Source organism: Eschrichtius robustus, chromosome 12 (assembly GCF_028021215.1).
Source record: "Eschrichtius robustus isolate mEscRob2 chromosome 12, mEscRob2.pri, whole genome shotgun sequence".
NCBI lineage: Eukaryota > Metazoa > Chordata > Mammalia > Artiodactyla > Eschrichtiidae > Eschrichtius > Eschrichtius robustus.
In genome coordinates this window covers 83,658,907-83,674,930 of record NC_090835.1, presented here as the reverse complement: position 1 = coordinate 83,674,930, position 16,024 = coordinate 83,658,907, and the positions used below count along the sequence as shown (strand labels likewise).

Below are 16,024 nucleotides of genomic sequence, written 5' to 3'. Positions count from 1 at the left end.
GCCATCACATTTAGAGGCCAAACGAAACACAAACAGACAAACAGAGGCTGTCTGTACAAGTTCTTGGAAGCCGCGGGCATGTGCTGAATAATTCGAGAGTGATATGCAAGCCCGTGAACCAATTCTAGTAAAAAGTTTTCAGTAAAAGCTATCTCTGATTCCACTGACATGGGTAGAAGGAGCAGTTTTGCCACAAGAATTTCCCAAGGGATAGTATGAGTTTGCAAAACGCTGAAAACTTCTGGTATGGTGTCTTTAGGGACAAATAGGAGGAGAAGGGGCACGTACTAGATTTGAGAGCCCAGGAAAAAGAATTGGTGAGAAATCAAAGGGATTCTCCAAAGAGAAAGGTCAACCAGAAGTTTTCACATAGGGACCCGTCATAGCGTCTCAGTTACTGGGGCTCTTTGCTCAGTACTGGGAACTGCATGGTGGATCTATAAGAAAGTTGATATGTGTTGGCTTTATCTTCCTTTCCTTTTTGTTGCTTTTTGTGAGACTCAGATAGTTGTTGCCAGAAAGAACTTGTATCCTTTTATCCAGGTCTCTACCAAATCCCATCAAATCAACGCAGATGCGCACGCACACACACGCACCCATACTTGTGCATACACACGTACACATCTGCGTGTACACATGCACGTGTGCGCCTACACATACACTCTCCCCCAAATACCCACAAATGCACATGTATGCACACACACATAGTACATGTTCGTATCCAGTAATTTAGCATCCCTAAATTATTGTGTCAAAACACCTCTTTGAAACTCTGCACTGTCAGTCTTCCTTGCACACCTTACATACTCCAATCGTGTTCAGAAATGGTGGAAGGGAAAGCTCAGTTTAGGACGGTCAGACCTCCTTTGCTTTTCTAACCCCAGCACCATGCTTCTCCCCAAGATTCTTGTGGACACTCTCCCCCAGCTAAGTGCCAGTTCTAGTTTGAGCTTAATATCATTTCATCCGTTACCTTATTTGTTTCCTTGCCAGTTTCTCAGGTAGAGAGGACAGATGGTATCTATTCCTTTCAAAGAAGAGGAAACTGAGCTTCAGAGAGGTTTAAAGACCTGCCAAAGGCCCCACTGCATTAAAGCAATAGAGTGGAGATTAGCTCCGATATCTGTGCCCATTTGCTACACTTCTCTAGAAAAACCTGTCTCTTCTCACAGAGAACAGAGAACAAAAGGTGAAGAAAATGGTGATAGTAATTGGAGGCGGGATGGATATTCATTTTGCAGGTTCCATCTCATTTTCATTGATAAATGAGTTTTGAAAACTTTTGAATGGTTTTCATACGGTGTTGACTTAACTTTGGAGCTTTATGTTGTTCTTTTCCTCCAGTCACGGAAAAAAAAAAATAATCAAAAGCACTTTGCAGATTTGTCTTGTAAGTTTCAGGCTCTTCCCTGTTGTCTGGTTCTCACTGTGAGAAGGTGCGTTCTGTCCCTGGGAGTGGACTCCTTTGGGAGCAGAGAAGAGAGCTGCAGGTGGTTGCCATGGCCATGGTTCATGTCAGTGACCACTTCCCCCCACAGGGAATGAAAACTCAGCTCCACTTGGTGCTGATTGAGCAATGCCAAAGCATATATACTTTGTAGGAATTAAATAATTAATGCAAACTGTGTTTCATCCTTGCCCTGCCCTTACAAATATCCATGCAGGAAATCCAGAATGCCTTAGGTGGCTTACAGGACAATGTTTGGCCCCAAGAGGTGGTTCTCTGCTACCCTGTTTCACCACTGTCTTGCTGTGCGTGACCTTGAGTCAGCCCTTGGCCTTTCTGTGTGTTGCTGTCCTCCTGGCCTTCTTGATAAAAGCACTGTGGGTTTAAATTCAGTAATATCTGTGAAATTACAACTTCCCTAGCAGGAAGGTGTGCTACAGAAATTCATAACGTTTAAGTATTCTCTGGTTATTTCCATATATTCCTATCAGGTTCCTCATGAACAGAATGTGAAGGGGAGAAAGCCTTCTTTGTGGCTTGATGTTTTTCTTGCCCAAGGGTTGTTAATAAAAAAAGGAAGCACAGCGCATTTTCTGCCAGGATGAAAGAGAAAATCCCTCTGTTATTCGACTGGCATGGGGCACCCTGAAATTAAATTGAAGGTCTGTTCCTGTGTTCTGAAAGCCAAACAGTTTCGAACAGGAAGATTCTGTGTTAACAGCACTTTGCTGTTGTATGATCTCTGAATAACCCAGCAATAAGCGTTTCCACTGTGAATCAGAAGCTCAGAGGGAGACGTGGGCTCATTGTTACAAGCCCGAGCGCACACATCAGCAGAACACATACGCAGCCAGGAGTCAGATCAGAACTTAGTGCCACCTCCTCACGGGCGGGGCGGGGGGCGTGGCACATCACTGGCCTTGCGAGCCTTAATTCTTATCTGCAGCAAATGGAGCCGTGTCTGCCTGTCCCCCTTGCCAGGTTGTGGGGAAGATAAAATGAGAGGATTCGTACTACTAACAGTGACAAGCTCTTGCAAGGTGCAGATATGCCAAGCACTGCACTAAAAGCTCTACATATGTTAACACGTTGAATCCTGCAAAACAACCCCATGAGGTAGATGCTGTTATTCCCCCATTTTACAGAGGAGGAACGTGAAGCACAGAGAGGTTAAGTGATTTTCCAGCCAGATTTGAAATCAGGCAACCTGATCGGTCTACACACTTAACCACTATGCAGCGTTGCCTCTCATAGTGATAAAATCGTGATGCTTTGTTAAAATAGAGATGAAAAGTAAAGGTACATGACAAGAGGGTCTTATACCTTTAATTACCAAGGAATAGAACTCATGGGTATAAGGCTGATAATAGTTATTGCTATTATTCAGTAATGAAAAGAACAGAGGGCCAGATATTCTACAGACGTATTCACAAATGCTTCCTAGTTATAAAGGCTTATCCTCGAATACAGTATAACAGATAACATATGTCAACTGACAGATACAGTTTTCATCAGTCATTTTTAAAGAGTCTGTTTGCAGTTAAACTTTCTTCCTAGCCATTTTCCCTCTGAAAGTTTATTTTGGGCCTGAAGTATGATCCATAGAAAGGAAAGCTGCTTAGAGGAATAAATGGGGAACCAGAATCTTCTCTCTCCTCATTTCATTAGTGCCCATGTTCTCTGTGGAAGTAGGATTAAAGATGAGTTAGCAGGGAAAGGATAAAGCTTGACCGATGGGAGGAGGTGGTCAGTGTGTACTGGAGCGTGACCCGGGTGGAAGCAAGGTACCAGGTCTGGAGTCCAAGAATGATGCTTGTATCTGAATATAGTTGATGTGAGAGGATGAACTGAACAGGGAGAAGATGCAGGTTTGTTGAGTGGGTGTTATAGGTGGTGGCGGGGGAGTTGCAGTGGGGCCTGGGGGTGGAGGACATTTCATTATCGGAGAAATGCCACTTAAGTTTGGAAACAACAGTTTAGCCCAACTAGAGGAGAAAAAGGGAGTCTAAGAGGAGAAACAGGGTGAATCTGGACTTGAGAGGACCAGCACCGCAAATCAAGATTTTGCTGTCTGGATCGACAGGGACAGAACAGAGCCGGATAATACAAGAGCTCTGACACATTTCTTGGTAGGATTGTGACTAATTCATCCCCCGCCACCCCCATGACTCACTTTTCCCATCTGTTCGGTAAGAAAATGATGTCTGCCATCTCTTTTTTTCATGCTTTTGATGCTCTGAGTGTTTAAGAAGAGAGACCATCGGTCTCACAGGTCATATGTTTTAGGGGCCACAGGAGCCTTGCTGGATGCACTGGCAAAAGATCCCATTCTCATAACTGCTTGCGTATTTACGCAATTTTAAGTCAGAGAAAGGGCAGAAAGGACAGATAGGAGGTATTTTGATGGAAAATGTGGCACAGCTCCATTCCTGTCTGGGGACAGATGGATCCAGCATAACTATAAGCTACCTGGATATCTTATCAAACGTTCAAGAAGGAGAGAGAATTTGGGAGAGGAGAAGAGTGGTTTGGGACAGGTCAATGCAAGGGTGACAGTGACATCAGCTGCTGTCCCATCAGAGACACAGGTCTGGAGAGGATGTAGCAGGCATGTTAGAGATGCAGACTTGAGCACATCGGCACAGAGGTGGTTGAGGAATAGTTGACATCTTCAGTGATAGCTCTTACTTCCTCCCGTAAATGTGCTACTTAGAATCCAACCTCACAACACTGGTAATGGTAGCAGGTAACCAGTAACCCCATCAGCAGCATTGACACAGTTGTATTTCCGGTTTTGATGACCCACTGAGATTTAGACTCAGGTAGAATGATGTCTGTCAGTGATACTCTCTGCAAGAGGAAGGTTTGGGGTCTTCAGAGGCATGTGATGCTGATCAGTGGGTGTTTGAGTCTCTCCTACATGTACCCGCAAAGCCCTGCGGTAGCTGAGACAGGCTTCCCATTCAATGAGTTATCTCTGCCTTTCACGGTGTGAATTACAGATGTACGCCTGTGCTTCTTTACCGGGCAAAGTAATCAGTATTTGACATTTAAACATTTGTTGCAACACACACCAGAATCTCAGATACGAGTAGGTCGTATTCATAAATCCCTTGTTTCTTAAACAAAAAATGTGATTGTGTTTTTGATGTGATGTAAACTCTCAGTAGCCATAAGACTTGTCTTTTGAAATGGTTTTAATCTCAAATTCTTTCTGGCTGACTGGGGCAGGGTAGGCATGATATTTTTTTCTTGGAGTGACAATTTCAGTTTGCCAAGTTATCTCAGCCCATAATGGAGTTTTGATATTTTAAAAGAAGTTTGCTCTCTTGGAAAAAAAATTATGAAGATCAACTTTTGAATGATTTGACATTTTTGAATTTGTCAAAGGGAAATGAATGGTCCAAAGGGGTCTGCATTATCATTGGGATGAATGTAGAGCCTTCAGTGTCATACCAGACTATCACTGTCATGAAAAGAGCAGTACAGCTGCAAAGAGAAACGCAGACACGATCTTGCCTCTGAATTCCTTCTCCGCCACCACTGCAGGCTTCTTCCATCGGGACTTAAAGCCGGAGAACCTCCTCTGTATGGGACCCGAACTCGTGAAAATTGCAGACTTTGGATTGGCCCGAGAAATCCGATCAAGACCTCCATACACAGACTATGTATCTACCAGATGGTGAGTACCATCTTCCTCAAAGGATTTAATTGCACTTCTTTAAAAATATACCATTATACTGAGGATAATATTAATGTTTGCATTTCTTATTTTTAAAGACCATTTAAAGACCATGTGATTATACTGAGGATAATATTATTGTCACAAATACTAATTTTCCACTAAGAGCACCATTTGAAACACATATGTGTAGGAATGTTGGCATTGTACAAGCTTAAAAGCTTGTATTATAGGGGCTTCCCTGGTGGCACAGTGGTTAAGAATCTGCCTGCCAGTGCAGGGGACACAGGTTTGAGCCCTGATCCGGGAAGATCCCACATGCTGTGGAGCAGCTAAGCCCATGCGCCACAACTACTGAGCCTGTGCTCTAGAGCCCTGAGCCACAACTACTGAAGCCCGCACGCCTAGAGCCCATGCTCCACAACAAGAGAAGCCACCGCAGTGAGAAGCCCGCACACCACAGCAAAGAGTAACCCCTGCTCACTGCAACTAGACAAAACCCGTGCGTGGTAACAAAGACCCAAGGCAACCAAAAATAAATAAAATAAAAATAAATAAATTTATTTAAAAAATAAAAAAGCTTGTGTTGTAAACAATTTTAGAAGGAACTCCAACAGGGAACAGGGAACTATATTCAATATCTTGTAATAAACTATAATGGAAAAGAATCTGAAAAAGGATATATGTATCTGAATCACTTTGCAGTACAACAGAAACTAACACAACACTGTAAATCAACTATACTTCAATAAAAAAATTTTTTAAAAAGGAAGTCCCTTGTGCTTTTCCATAATCTAAATAATATTCTGTATATAGAACTTCCAGAAGACCTTTTCCTAAAAGAGTTGTGTAAAAGATTCTCCAAAGACCTGTCTGAAAATCAGCCAGTTGGTGTTATTAAAACTTTCAGGCCCTAAGAATTTGATTTAAACAGTTGGCCATGACCAAGAAGAGCCTACAGACCACTAGTTCTATATTCTCTCTCGCTCCTTTTCCCTCCTCTCTCACTCGCTCTTTTCCTGTTCTCTCTCACTGTCTGTATTCCTCGAAAATGCTATAGAGCAGAGGCCTGTCAAGAAATGCTCCACAGAAAACCCTGTGAAGCAGAGGAGCCCAGCTTTACACTGCAGCCACAGCTGTTGCCTGATGAGTCCATGCACCGCCCTGAACTAGACAGAAAACAGAAACGCAGAAACGCTCTGCGGAGCTGATTGTGTATTTAGTTTGCTTCCGACCGGCGGGTGTGGAACTAGCTTCTCCTTGGTCTTGCAGGTACCGGGCCCCGGAGGTGCTCCTGCGGTCCACAAACTACAGCTCCCCCATCGACATCTGGGCCGTGGGCTGCATCATGGCAGAGGTGTACACCCTCCGGCCACTCTTCCCCGGGGCCAGTGAGATCGACACAATCTTCAAAATCTGCCAAGTGCTGGGGACACCCAAAAAGGTAATGATGTGGGACAAAGGCCTGTGGGACAAAGCTGCAGCTTCCTGTGTTCCCTGCCCCCCACCCTGGGCAGCACCGGCTCGTTCTGGATCTTCCTCGCCCTGGGTAGTCCTCCACGCCTTCCTCCTACCCTGCAGTGGAAGACTTCCTGGCTTCCTCTGCTTTTCTGCCCATGTCCTCTCCTCTCCCTTGCAGAGCTTCTGCGTTCTCGTGGCTACAACTCTTATCCGTGCAGAAGTCTCCTAATGTGATCTGTAGCCCTCCCCCTTTCCTTTATAACTCTGGTCACAAATTTACATCTTTCTCTGGGATTTTTTCCCTGACACCCTCACCCTCACCTCCAACTCAGCACGTCTGACCCAGACTGCTTTTTGTTTTGCCCCCAACCAGCCTCTTTCGCTCATTCCCCATTTCTGCCTGTGGTCCCATCACATCCCAGAGCCCAGCCTTGAGGCTGAGTTTCAATTTTACCTTCTTCCTCTCTCCCTTGCTCCCCTTTCCCCTTATCCCAGCAGTTGGCCCATAGATCCTGCTATCTCCACCCAGTATCTCAGACTGAAGCCCTGCCTGTGTTTGGGGAGGGGGCACCTCCCCAGTCTTTCTGCCTTCAAGTCTTTTCCCTCCAGCATTTCTTCCAGTCTGTGGACAGATTTATCCCCCTAAAGAACAGCTCTGGTACTGTCCTCCCCTCCTAAAAATATCTACTGCCCAGCCCCCTAACTCTCATTCCTTACCCGCCACTTGCACCCCTCCTGGCTCTGTGCTCTAGAATCTCCCGCTTCTGCCAAGTGCATGTCTCATGTGCCCCAATCCCACTCTTCTTCCAAGACCCTCGTAATCTTTCTCCTCCCTATTCCTCTAATCTCTTCATCTTCAACTGTCTTCTGTGTTATTAATATCATCTGTGTACATAATCTGTTTCGTGGACCATAAGCTCACTCAGGGAACGGATTTGTCTTGTGTTTCTTTGCATTTATTTTACACATCCTAGCACCATTGCTGGTACAAACCAGACCCTCACAATTTTTTTTTAAATTATCTGAGGGAATCATTAATGCCACCTCTTCAAGATTTCCAGACTCTCCTGCTGGAATCTCTCCCTCCTCTGGATGACTGTATCTCTACCTCTCTTATGACCTTTGTTACTTTTTATTTTGTGTTACTGTGTTTTTAAAATAAATGTCTTATTTTCTCTTTTGGACCGTAATATCTTTAAGGGCAGGATTTCTATTGGATTATTTTTTGGATACCCAACAACATTAAGTACGTAGGAGGCCCTCGGTAACTATCTAAGTGAACGAATGATACACGCTATATATTCTGCCACTTCACTTTAAAAAAATAAAAAGCAATTACATCAGAATGTGTCTTATAAAACAGGAGCTTGTTGGAACTAACAGGGATCTTAAAGACTGATTGCTCAGCATCTTCCGTCATTCACTCCAGCACTGAGTGCCCCGTAGGTCTGACACATGAAAAAGTGGAGGACTTGAGACTAATAGCTCTCCTGACTGCTGGGTTTCTAAGCGTTTGTACTTTGACTCATCAAGATGGGGATATAGTAATATGTAGGCTTTCACAAGTTTATTTGACCAAGAACAAGGTGTTTTGTTTTATTTTTCCCCCCAAAAAAATCTCATTAGCAGTTTCTAAAACCTGTGTCTCATGGAACGCAATTGGGAAAATACTAATTTGGTTCAGCCCCCAAATGTCAAGAGGTGAACTGTCTTGTGTTAAAGTTATAAAATAAGTTGGTGTGGGGGGTTCCCTGGCGGTCCAGTGGTTAGGACTTGGCCCTTTCACTGTCGTGGCCCAAGTTCAATCCCTGGTCAGGGAACTAAGATCCTGCAAGCCACGTAATTCAGCCAAAAAAAAAAAAAGTTGGTGGCAAATCCAGTGTCTTTCCCACTGTTCCCCAGCCTTCCTTTTCTTTGTGTCTCTCTGTTAGCATCTTCGTGCATTTCAGTACCCACAGTGCCACCACCACCATAGTTAGTATGGATGTGGTAGTGACATGTCATACATGCCAGAATATAAAGTCCGATCACAGCGATTGGCTGAGCAAGATTTTCTACCTTTTCCTTCTTTCAGACTGACTGGCCTGAAGGCTACCAACTGTCAAGTGCGATGAACTTCCGCTGGCCCCACTGTGTGCCCAATAACTTGAAGACCCTGATTCCAAATGCCAGCAGTGAAGCAGTTCACCTCCTGAGAGACATGCTGCAGTGGGATCCCAAGAAACGGCCAACAGCTAGTCAGGTTTCCTTCCATTTTCTTCTGATGCATTTCTCTCGAAGTTCATGTCTAGCTGTGAATAATTCCTATAAATCTCATGGGAAGTATTTTATTAGGTATTATGTGTGAAAACTGGTATTGAATACCACTAATGGTGAACTATATAAGGTAGAAGAACTTAAAATAGTTGGAAACTGTCTGTGTCTAAAGTAGTTACGGTTTAAACAATTTAGTTGTTTTGAAAATTGCTATACAATTCACGTCATAGATCACCGTATACGTGGAAATGAAAATAAACATATATCCACCTGTCTTTGGCAGATGTTTTCCAATATATTCTCTATGAGTTAAGATGATGTAGCAGTTTGTTTATAAGGCAGTACTGGTTGTTGAAAGGCAGTTTCAAAGTGAAAATATCTTGTAAGATCCAGATCACTCATTTTATAGATGACAGAGAGAGAGAGAGCTAGGATAATAAACGTAATTAGCATTTTATAGCACTTTATAGTTTGCACATGCTTTAGTATGTTTTTATGTGATTTTAACGCCGTGAAGGCTTCATGAGATAGGTGTTACTGTTTTCATTCTATAAATGAGAAAACTGAATCTCAGAAAGTTTAAGTGATTTGCAAAAAAAAAAAAAAGAAAATAAAGCTTAAGTGATTTGCCTTAATAACTCCACCAGTAACTAGTACAGATAGTGTACTATCAATGGCAGTTCTGTCACGTGGATGACACACCTGATTCCATACCTCCTGTTTTCCCAATCCGCCCTCCCCCAAGGCCACTTTGACTTAGATTATAAAGTGCACCCAAAAGAGACATGTAGTACCATGGGCTTCAAACACCGCCAGGCCTCCTGCCAGCCTCTCTTTGTGGTAGTTGTACCTGGCCCCTTCTCAGCTTGTCTCATTGATAACCCCGCTGCTCAGAGAATCAAGAAGGTGACCAGTTCTAATCAGAGTCAGTGATTTGGCTGAGTGAAAGTGACAGAGGCACTTGAAGACAGGGCCGACGTGACGTTAGAATTTGTGAGAGCTGAGAGCTGACGGCTGGGGGGATTAAGGAATGGGAGAAAAGCAGCTGTCCAGTGGCTCAAAGAAGAAACAGCCAAGACCCTGGATGGCTCAAGAAGGTTGGAGAGCGCTCAGAAATGCGCTTCTGGTGATGAAATTCACAAATGGTTTCAGGGCAGGAAGGAAGCTTTCTGAGGAACCCAGTTTTTTACAGATGAAAAGTTTTTTAGAGATGAAAAGAAAAAGATTCTGTAAGGAACCAAGGAACCAAGAGAGGAATGTGTACTTTTAAGAATAGTATCAGAAAAGCTAAAAATACCCCCAAGTCAGTTGAGACTTGCAAAAATACCTGGGACTTACAGAGAAGACTTTCCAAGTTAGATATCAGAGTCCAGGACCACTATGGGAGTATCCACGTTATTTGCCTCTGTATCTACACTTATTATCATTACAGGTGTTTATAGCTATGTCCCAGATTCATCGAGAAAGGTTATGTTGTATTCAATGACTTCCACTCAAAAAGACTAGGGGATATTTCAGAAAGAATTGCAAACCCAGCACTTTAAGATTTATCCCTCGGCGATCCAGAAAGCGTGATTATCTTGATGGGCAAGGTTTAACTGTAGCGTGCATTACACTCTTGGCATTTCTGGTGTTAAAGCAGATGCACCTGCTTATTTTATATTTTTTAATTGCAGTATAGTTGATTTACAATATTGTGTTAATTTCAGGTGTACAGCAAAGTGATAGTTTTATATACATTTCTTTTCCATTACAGATTATTACAAGATATTGGAGATAAGTTCCCTGTGCTATACAGTAAATCCTTGTTGTTTATCTGTACCTGCTTATTTTATATTTGATTTTTCAGAGTCCTCCTGGATCATTATATTTGGCTCTCTCCATTTTATTTTTTTTTTCCTATGGAATGAAGAAATGGGCTTAGAATGGTGCAATGTTATATTTAAGACACACAGCAAATAAGTTACAAAGCCAGGATATTGGCAGAAGTAGCAAAGGGCATAGCAGTGAACCTGGGTGCTTTACCCAAATAATTTGAGTGTGGCAACCAGTCCGTATATTTTACGCTATTTCAGATAAGGAAATTCACAAAGGGTGTTACAGATTCAGGATGCTGTTTTATAATTGGTTTGGGCTAAGCAACTGTAGTAAACCGGCTTCGTGAAATCTAGCCAGCAACCCTGAATGGGGTCAACCTTCCTGGCCAGTTTCTTCTCCTAAAACAGCCTTATGTGTCGTTCCAGGCGCTTCGATATCCTTACTTCCAGGTTGGGCACCCCCTGGGCAGCACCACACAGAGCCTTCAAGATTCAGGAAAACCACAGAAGGATGGTCTGGAAAAGGCAGCCCCACCGCCTCACATAAAGCCGGTCCCTCCTGCCCAGCCCCCAACCAAGCCACACACGCGCATTTCTTTGAGACAGCATCAAGCCAGCCAGCCCCCTCAGCATCTCATGTACCCCTACAAAGCCGAGGCTTCCAGGACGGATCACCTTCCAGAGGACAAGCCAAGCCCTTTGCTCTTGCCATCCCTCCACACCAAGCATCCCCAGGCAGTAAGCAGGAAGATTCGCTTGAGAGCCCTGTGTCTGGCCTGTTCCTCTTCTGACCCTATTTACTGAGTGAAATATTTTCTTTTTCAGCAGATAAGGCCTAATTATAATAGATCTGTCTTTGCAATATCATGGAATTGTGAAAAGAGCCTTGGCTTTGGAGTTAAAGGTCTAAATTCAAGTTCTGGCTCTGCCTGTGAATTACAATGCCACGCCTGGGGGCCTGGCCGTGGGGTGGAGGCCGAAGGCTGGACGTGGCCCCAGATCTCTAGGGTCTCACATCTCAGCTCTGCTGTTTCATGGCTTCATGACCCTGTGCAGGGTACCTGGCCTCTCTGCTCCTCACTTCCGCATCTGTGAAACAGGGGTGGATAATGAGAGCGCTAGTTTTCGTTATTAGCAATCCCTGTGGCCTCAGTGTCCTCATCTGGAAAAGGAGGATCCTAATGCCTGGCTTGCCCACCAGACAGGGCTGTTCATGGGGATCAAAGGTCCTGCTGCTTGTGAAGATGTTTTGAAAATCATCAAGTGCCTCACTAATATTTGTAGATCATTATTCCTATCAGTGCCATCAGTCGATGCTGGTAATGCCAGGCTGTTGATTGAGCCCAGCTCTTTCTTCTCCTCTTGCCGTTCAAAAGGAAACAGTGAGTGTTAGTCAATAAGATAATAATCTGACATGGGAGTCTGTTTTCCATCAGCCTTATAGTGCTGTCTGAGAGTCTGATCTTCTAACACCTTTATGCAAAAGTAATACTCTATCTGTCGACTAGCATTCACGCAGTGAGTGCTGGCTCCCGACTAGGACAGCGTGAGGTTACAGGGGTGGTGTCTCCAGATTGTCGACTTTACCCCCGCCCCCCTGCAGCAGCAGTGTGTGTTTGGAAATTTCTTATTGTAGCTAATTCTGTAGTTAAATAGGATCCAGGTCTACAGAGAAGGCAAAGAAGGCATTAATTGCATTGTTTTCTATAAAAGAGCAGGTGACTGACACTTTAGCTATATTCTCTTGCATTCTATTTAGGACAGTGTCAATCACACTAACTCTTTCAGAGATGAGCCCTGTTTGAGAATCCAGCCACTTTCCTCATATGTGAGAAGTACCTTAAATTTCTTTTTTAAAATCCTTATCTTACACAGCTTAGCGTCCCCGTTGGATGAAAACTGATGTAATCTGTGCAGGATGAGTGACACAGGTCTGGGACTGTGTTTTCCACCATTGTCCTTTCCAATAAACAGTGCATATTGGGGAGGGAAACGCCCCAGAACCCTCCTTTACATAATCGAGAAAGTTCAGAATGGGGATTACTCGTGGGTGAGCTCCGTTAATGCCAAGTATTGCTTTTTCCCCCCACCTCTCCTTGTATACACAGAAAATTCTCACTGGCCTGGAGCACAAAAATGGTGAGATCAAGCCAAAGAGTAGGAGAAGGTGGGGTCTCGTTTCCAGGTCAGCAAAGGATTCTGATGACTGGGCGGACTTAGATGACTCGGATTTCAGCCCATCGTTCACCAGGATTGACCTGAAAAACAAGAAGAGACAGAGCGATGAGACTCTGTGCAGGCAAGTGTGGGCTCCTGGCTGTGCACGGACAGCACCTGGGGTCTGTGAGGTCATCTTTACGTCCGATGAGCTGCCCAGCTCGTGCTGACCGAAACCATCTTCTCCCCACTCAGATTTGAGAGTGTTCTGGACCTGAAGCCCTCAGAGCCCGTGGGCACCGGAAATAGTGCCCCAACCCAGACATCCTGTCCCCGGTGCGACACGCCCACCTTGAGGTCTGCGGCCAAGCAGCACTACCTGAGGCACTCCCGGTACCTGCCTGGTAATAAACATTCCTGCCTTTGCTCTGATCACTGATAAGAAATCATGTCCCTGGAATCACACGTTCACAAAGATCCTGTTTTGGATGGCAAGTGCTTGGGGCTTCTCTTCCAAACTGGTGGGACCACCATAGAAATATTAGCTGAAGCCCAGGCTTCACATTCTTTCTTTCTTTCTTTTTTTTTTTTTTGGCTGCATGGCATGCAGGATCTTAGTTCCCTGACCAGTGGAAGTGCGGAGTCCTAACCACTGGACCGTCAGGGAATTCCCAGGCTTCACATTCTTATCTTCTGTAGTTGCCTAAGATGAGAAATTTGGTAGAGGAAACCGGGTCCAGTCCCCAGGGAAGGAGTGACCAGGAAGAACCAGGAAGCTTGCCCGAGGTCTCTCCAGAAACTGCCAGCCCTGTGTGTCTTCTCAGGAAAGCAGATGGGAGCTTAGTCACCACATGTGGCTATACCACAGGGGTTAAGTGAAAACATTGTAGTTGGAGGGTGCCCAGACCTCTCTCCGCATTCTCTGTATTCTAAGCGTACAGTGTTAGCCAACCGTTCATTCACAAATTCATTCCATCAGTAAATCCGTATTACGCATCGTCCCGTGCTGGGCACTGAGAATCTGGTGGACACAATAGCCAAGCGGGGCCACCAGGCTGCCCACCTCTAGGGCCTCCATTCACATCACAGGCTATGCAGCGACTTTAGCCAGCAGCCTGTAGACAGTATCCTCACCCTCGTATTTTCTAGTGGTGGGAGACAGACCCTAAATAAATGGACACACCATAGCCACAGGTGGTGACAACTGGCGTTAAGGGGGATGAAATGGGGGCGGAGGCAGTACTTCAGACAGAGTGGTCGGGGAAGGCCTCTCTGGGCAAGTGACTCCGAGCTGGGCCCCAGCGATTGGGAAGGAACTCCACGTGCAGAGACATGCTGAGCGGAGGGAACAGCCAGTACAGAGGCCTGCAGGCAGGAAAGGGCCTGACTTGTGAGAGGCCCACATGGCCCAAGCCCTGTCAGAGAGGATAAGGTGTTAGACGCGTGAGGCATCTTTGGGGGTCTTATAAGAAATTTGGATTTTATTTCATGAGCAACTGGAAGCTCTTGGAGGGTCGTAGCTGGAGGAGTGACATGCTTTTATTGACATCTGCGTGCTGCATGGGTGAGGGGCCCACAAGCTGTCGCTGTTGTCCAGGTGGGGGCAGTGGTGCTAAGACCCAGGGTGGAGACCTAGGGCGGGGAATGGAGGCCCTGCTGATGCACTGGTTCCCCACTCTTGATTGGGAACAGGCCTCCTAAATACTGCCAGACCTCATCAGGCTTGGCACTGTGGCCTTGGGAGACTGGCCTGACACTTCCCACATGACAGGGTATGGGGGGGGTGGGGGCAAAGGCTCCAGCTGCAGTGGGCACAGGCAGAGAGAGTTATTTCTTTTTGGCTCTAGGGGACGAAGAAGGGTAAAGGATGAATTGAGTTTTTCTGTTCTGAAAGCTAGCTGCAAGGCCTGATAGGAGTGGGAAGTGGGTGGTCCAGAGGGCAGTGGTTTGTCTTGCAGTTGAGGTCAAGGCAGCCTTGGGCGTGAGGGAGTCAGGGAGGGTCATTGGTTCAGACCAGAGTCACCTCCAATAGTCCATGTCAGGTTGAGAGGATGGAATCTCAGAATTCAGAAGGAGGAGAGCCGAGGGCTGCAGAGCTGGGCTTGGGGGTGTGGAGGGACAGAGAAGAACTTGGGCAGCTGTCAGAAAGGCAGTGGTCTGCAAAGGCGGACGAGTAGGAAGGCCAAGGGACACTGAAGCCCAGGACTGCACCAGGTGGTCAAGACATCAGACGTGGACAGATCTGTGGGTAGAAGTTGAAGTTTGTCAGGCCACCCACCAGTGAGACAGCACACTCACCCCGAAGATGGCATCTTTCCTCTGCCACCTGTCCGATGACATCATCATGGTCAGTTTTTGCTTTGATTGTTGAAACACAGGAAGTCTTTGACAAATTGGATTCTGCATTCGTTTCATCTCTGACATGTGATGCAAGATTAAATATAAATTTTGCATTTGAAAAACATTTCTTCCCTATTAGGAATAAATATAAGAAACGGCATACTCCCGAATCCAGGAAAGGATTTTATTCCATCTAATCCATGGTCTAGTTCTGGTTTGTCTGGAAAATCTTCAGGGATGGTATCAGTGATCAGCAAAATAAATTCAGGTGAGTAATGATGATTAACCCCTAAATGATAAGAAGCAGATTCTCTGGATGTGGCAGGGTGACAAGCCGTGGAACCACGAGGGCCTCTCTGGCGTTAAAACCCTGGGCCTCTTTTCCAGGCCCGTGCTGCTCTCTCTCACCTGGCAGCAGGCCTTGGGGACTCCGCCAGCTCCCTCGGGCTCTGCCGTCAAGGGTAGCAGGGGACGAGAGCAGTCTTCCCTGGTGCGAGGGAAAAACAGTCTTATGAGTCTGGATTCTGAGGCCCTGCTCTGTGGTGGGCGACCTCCAGTGTCACACTTCACTGGGTCTGCCTTGCTCTGGCTTCTCCCTTCTGTCTGATGGCCCAGCCTTAGCCCAGGGCATCAGAACCCCTTCTGGTTGGAAGGTGGATGGTTTGGAAGCCCCTGCCTACTCTTTTTATAATAGACAGATGAATTTCAGAAGTCCTCCAGGCAGACACACCCCATGCCCAGTAAACAGCTTCCCCTGCTGTGGGCTGCTTCCCCTTCCACATGCCAAGTAAACATCTGGGCTTCTCTTCTCCCTGCCTTTGTCCATTGCATGTTCATGTATTTTAAGGAATACAAAAAGGAAAG

The 16,024-nt window shown here is 45.5% G+C and overlaps 1 protein-coding gene across 1 annotated transcript in view; it reads left to right on the top strand.

The window, feature by feature from the left end:
• The window catches only part of CILK1 (ciliogenesis associated kinase 1), a 33,971-nt gene that overhangs the window by 10,615 nt on the left and 7,332 nt on the right, over positions 1 to 16,024 (top strand). The window contains exons 5-11 of the mRNA XM_068557846.1: positions 4,997 to 5,129; positions 6,402 to 6,573; positions 8,665 to 8,832; positions 11,090 to 11,401; positions 12,772 to 12,962; positions 13,076 to 13,224; positions 15,300 to 15,428. Coding sequence (XP_068413947.1) covers positions 4,997 to 5,129; positions 6,402 to 6,573; positions 8,665 to 8,832; positions 11,090 to 11,401; positions 12,772 to 12,962; positions 13,076 to 13,224; positions 15,300 to 15,428 — 1,254 coding nt within the window. The remainder of the gene's footprint in view (positions 1 to 4,996; positions 5,130 to 6,401; positions 6,574 to 8,664; positions 8,833 to 11,089; positions 11,402 to 12,771; positions 12,963 to 13,075; positions 13,225 to 15,299; positions 15,429 to 16,024) is intronic.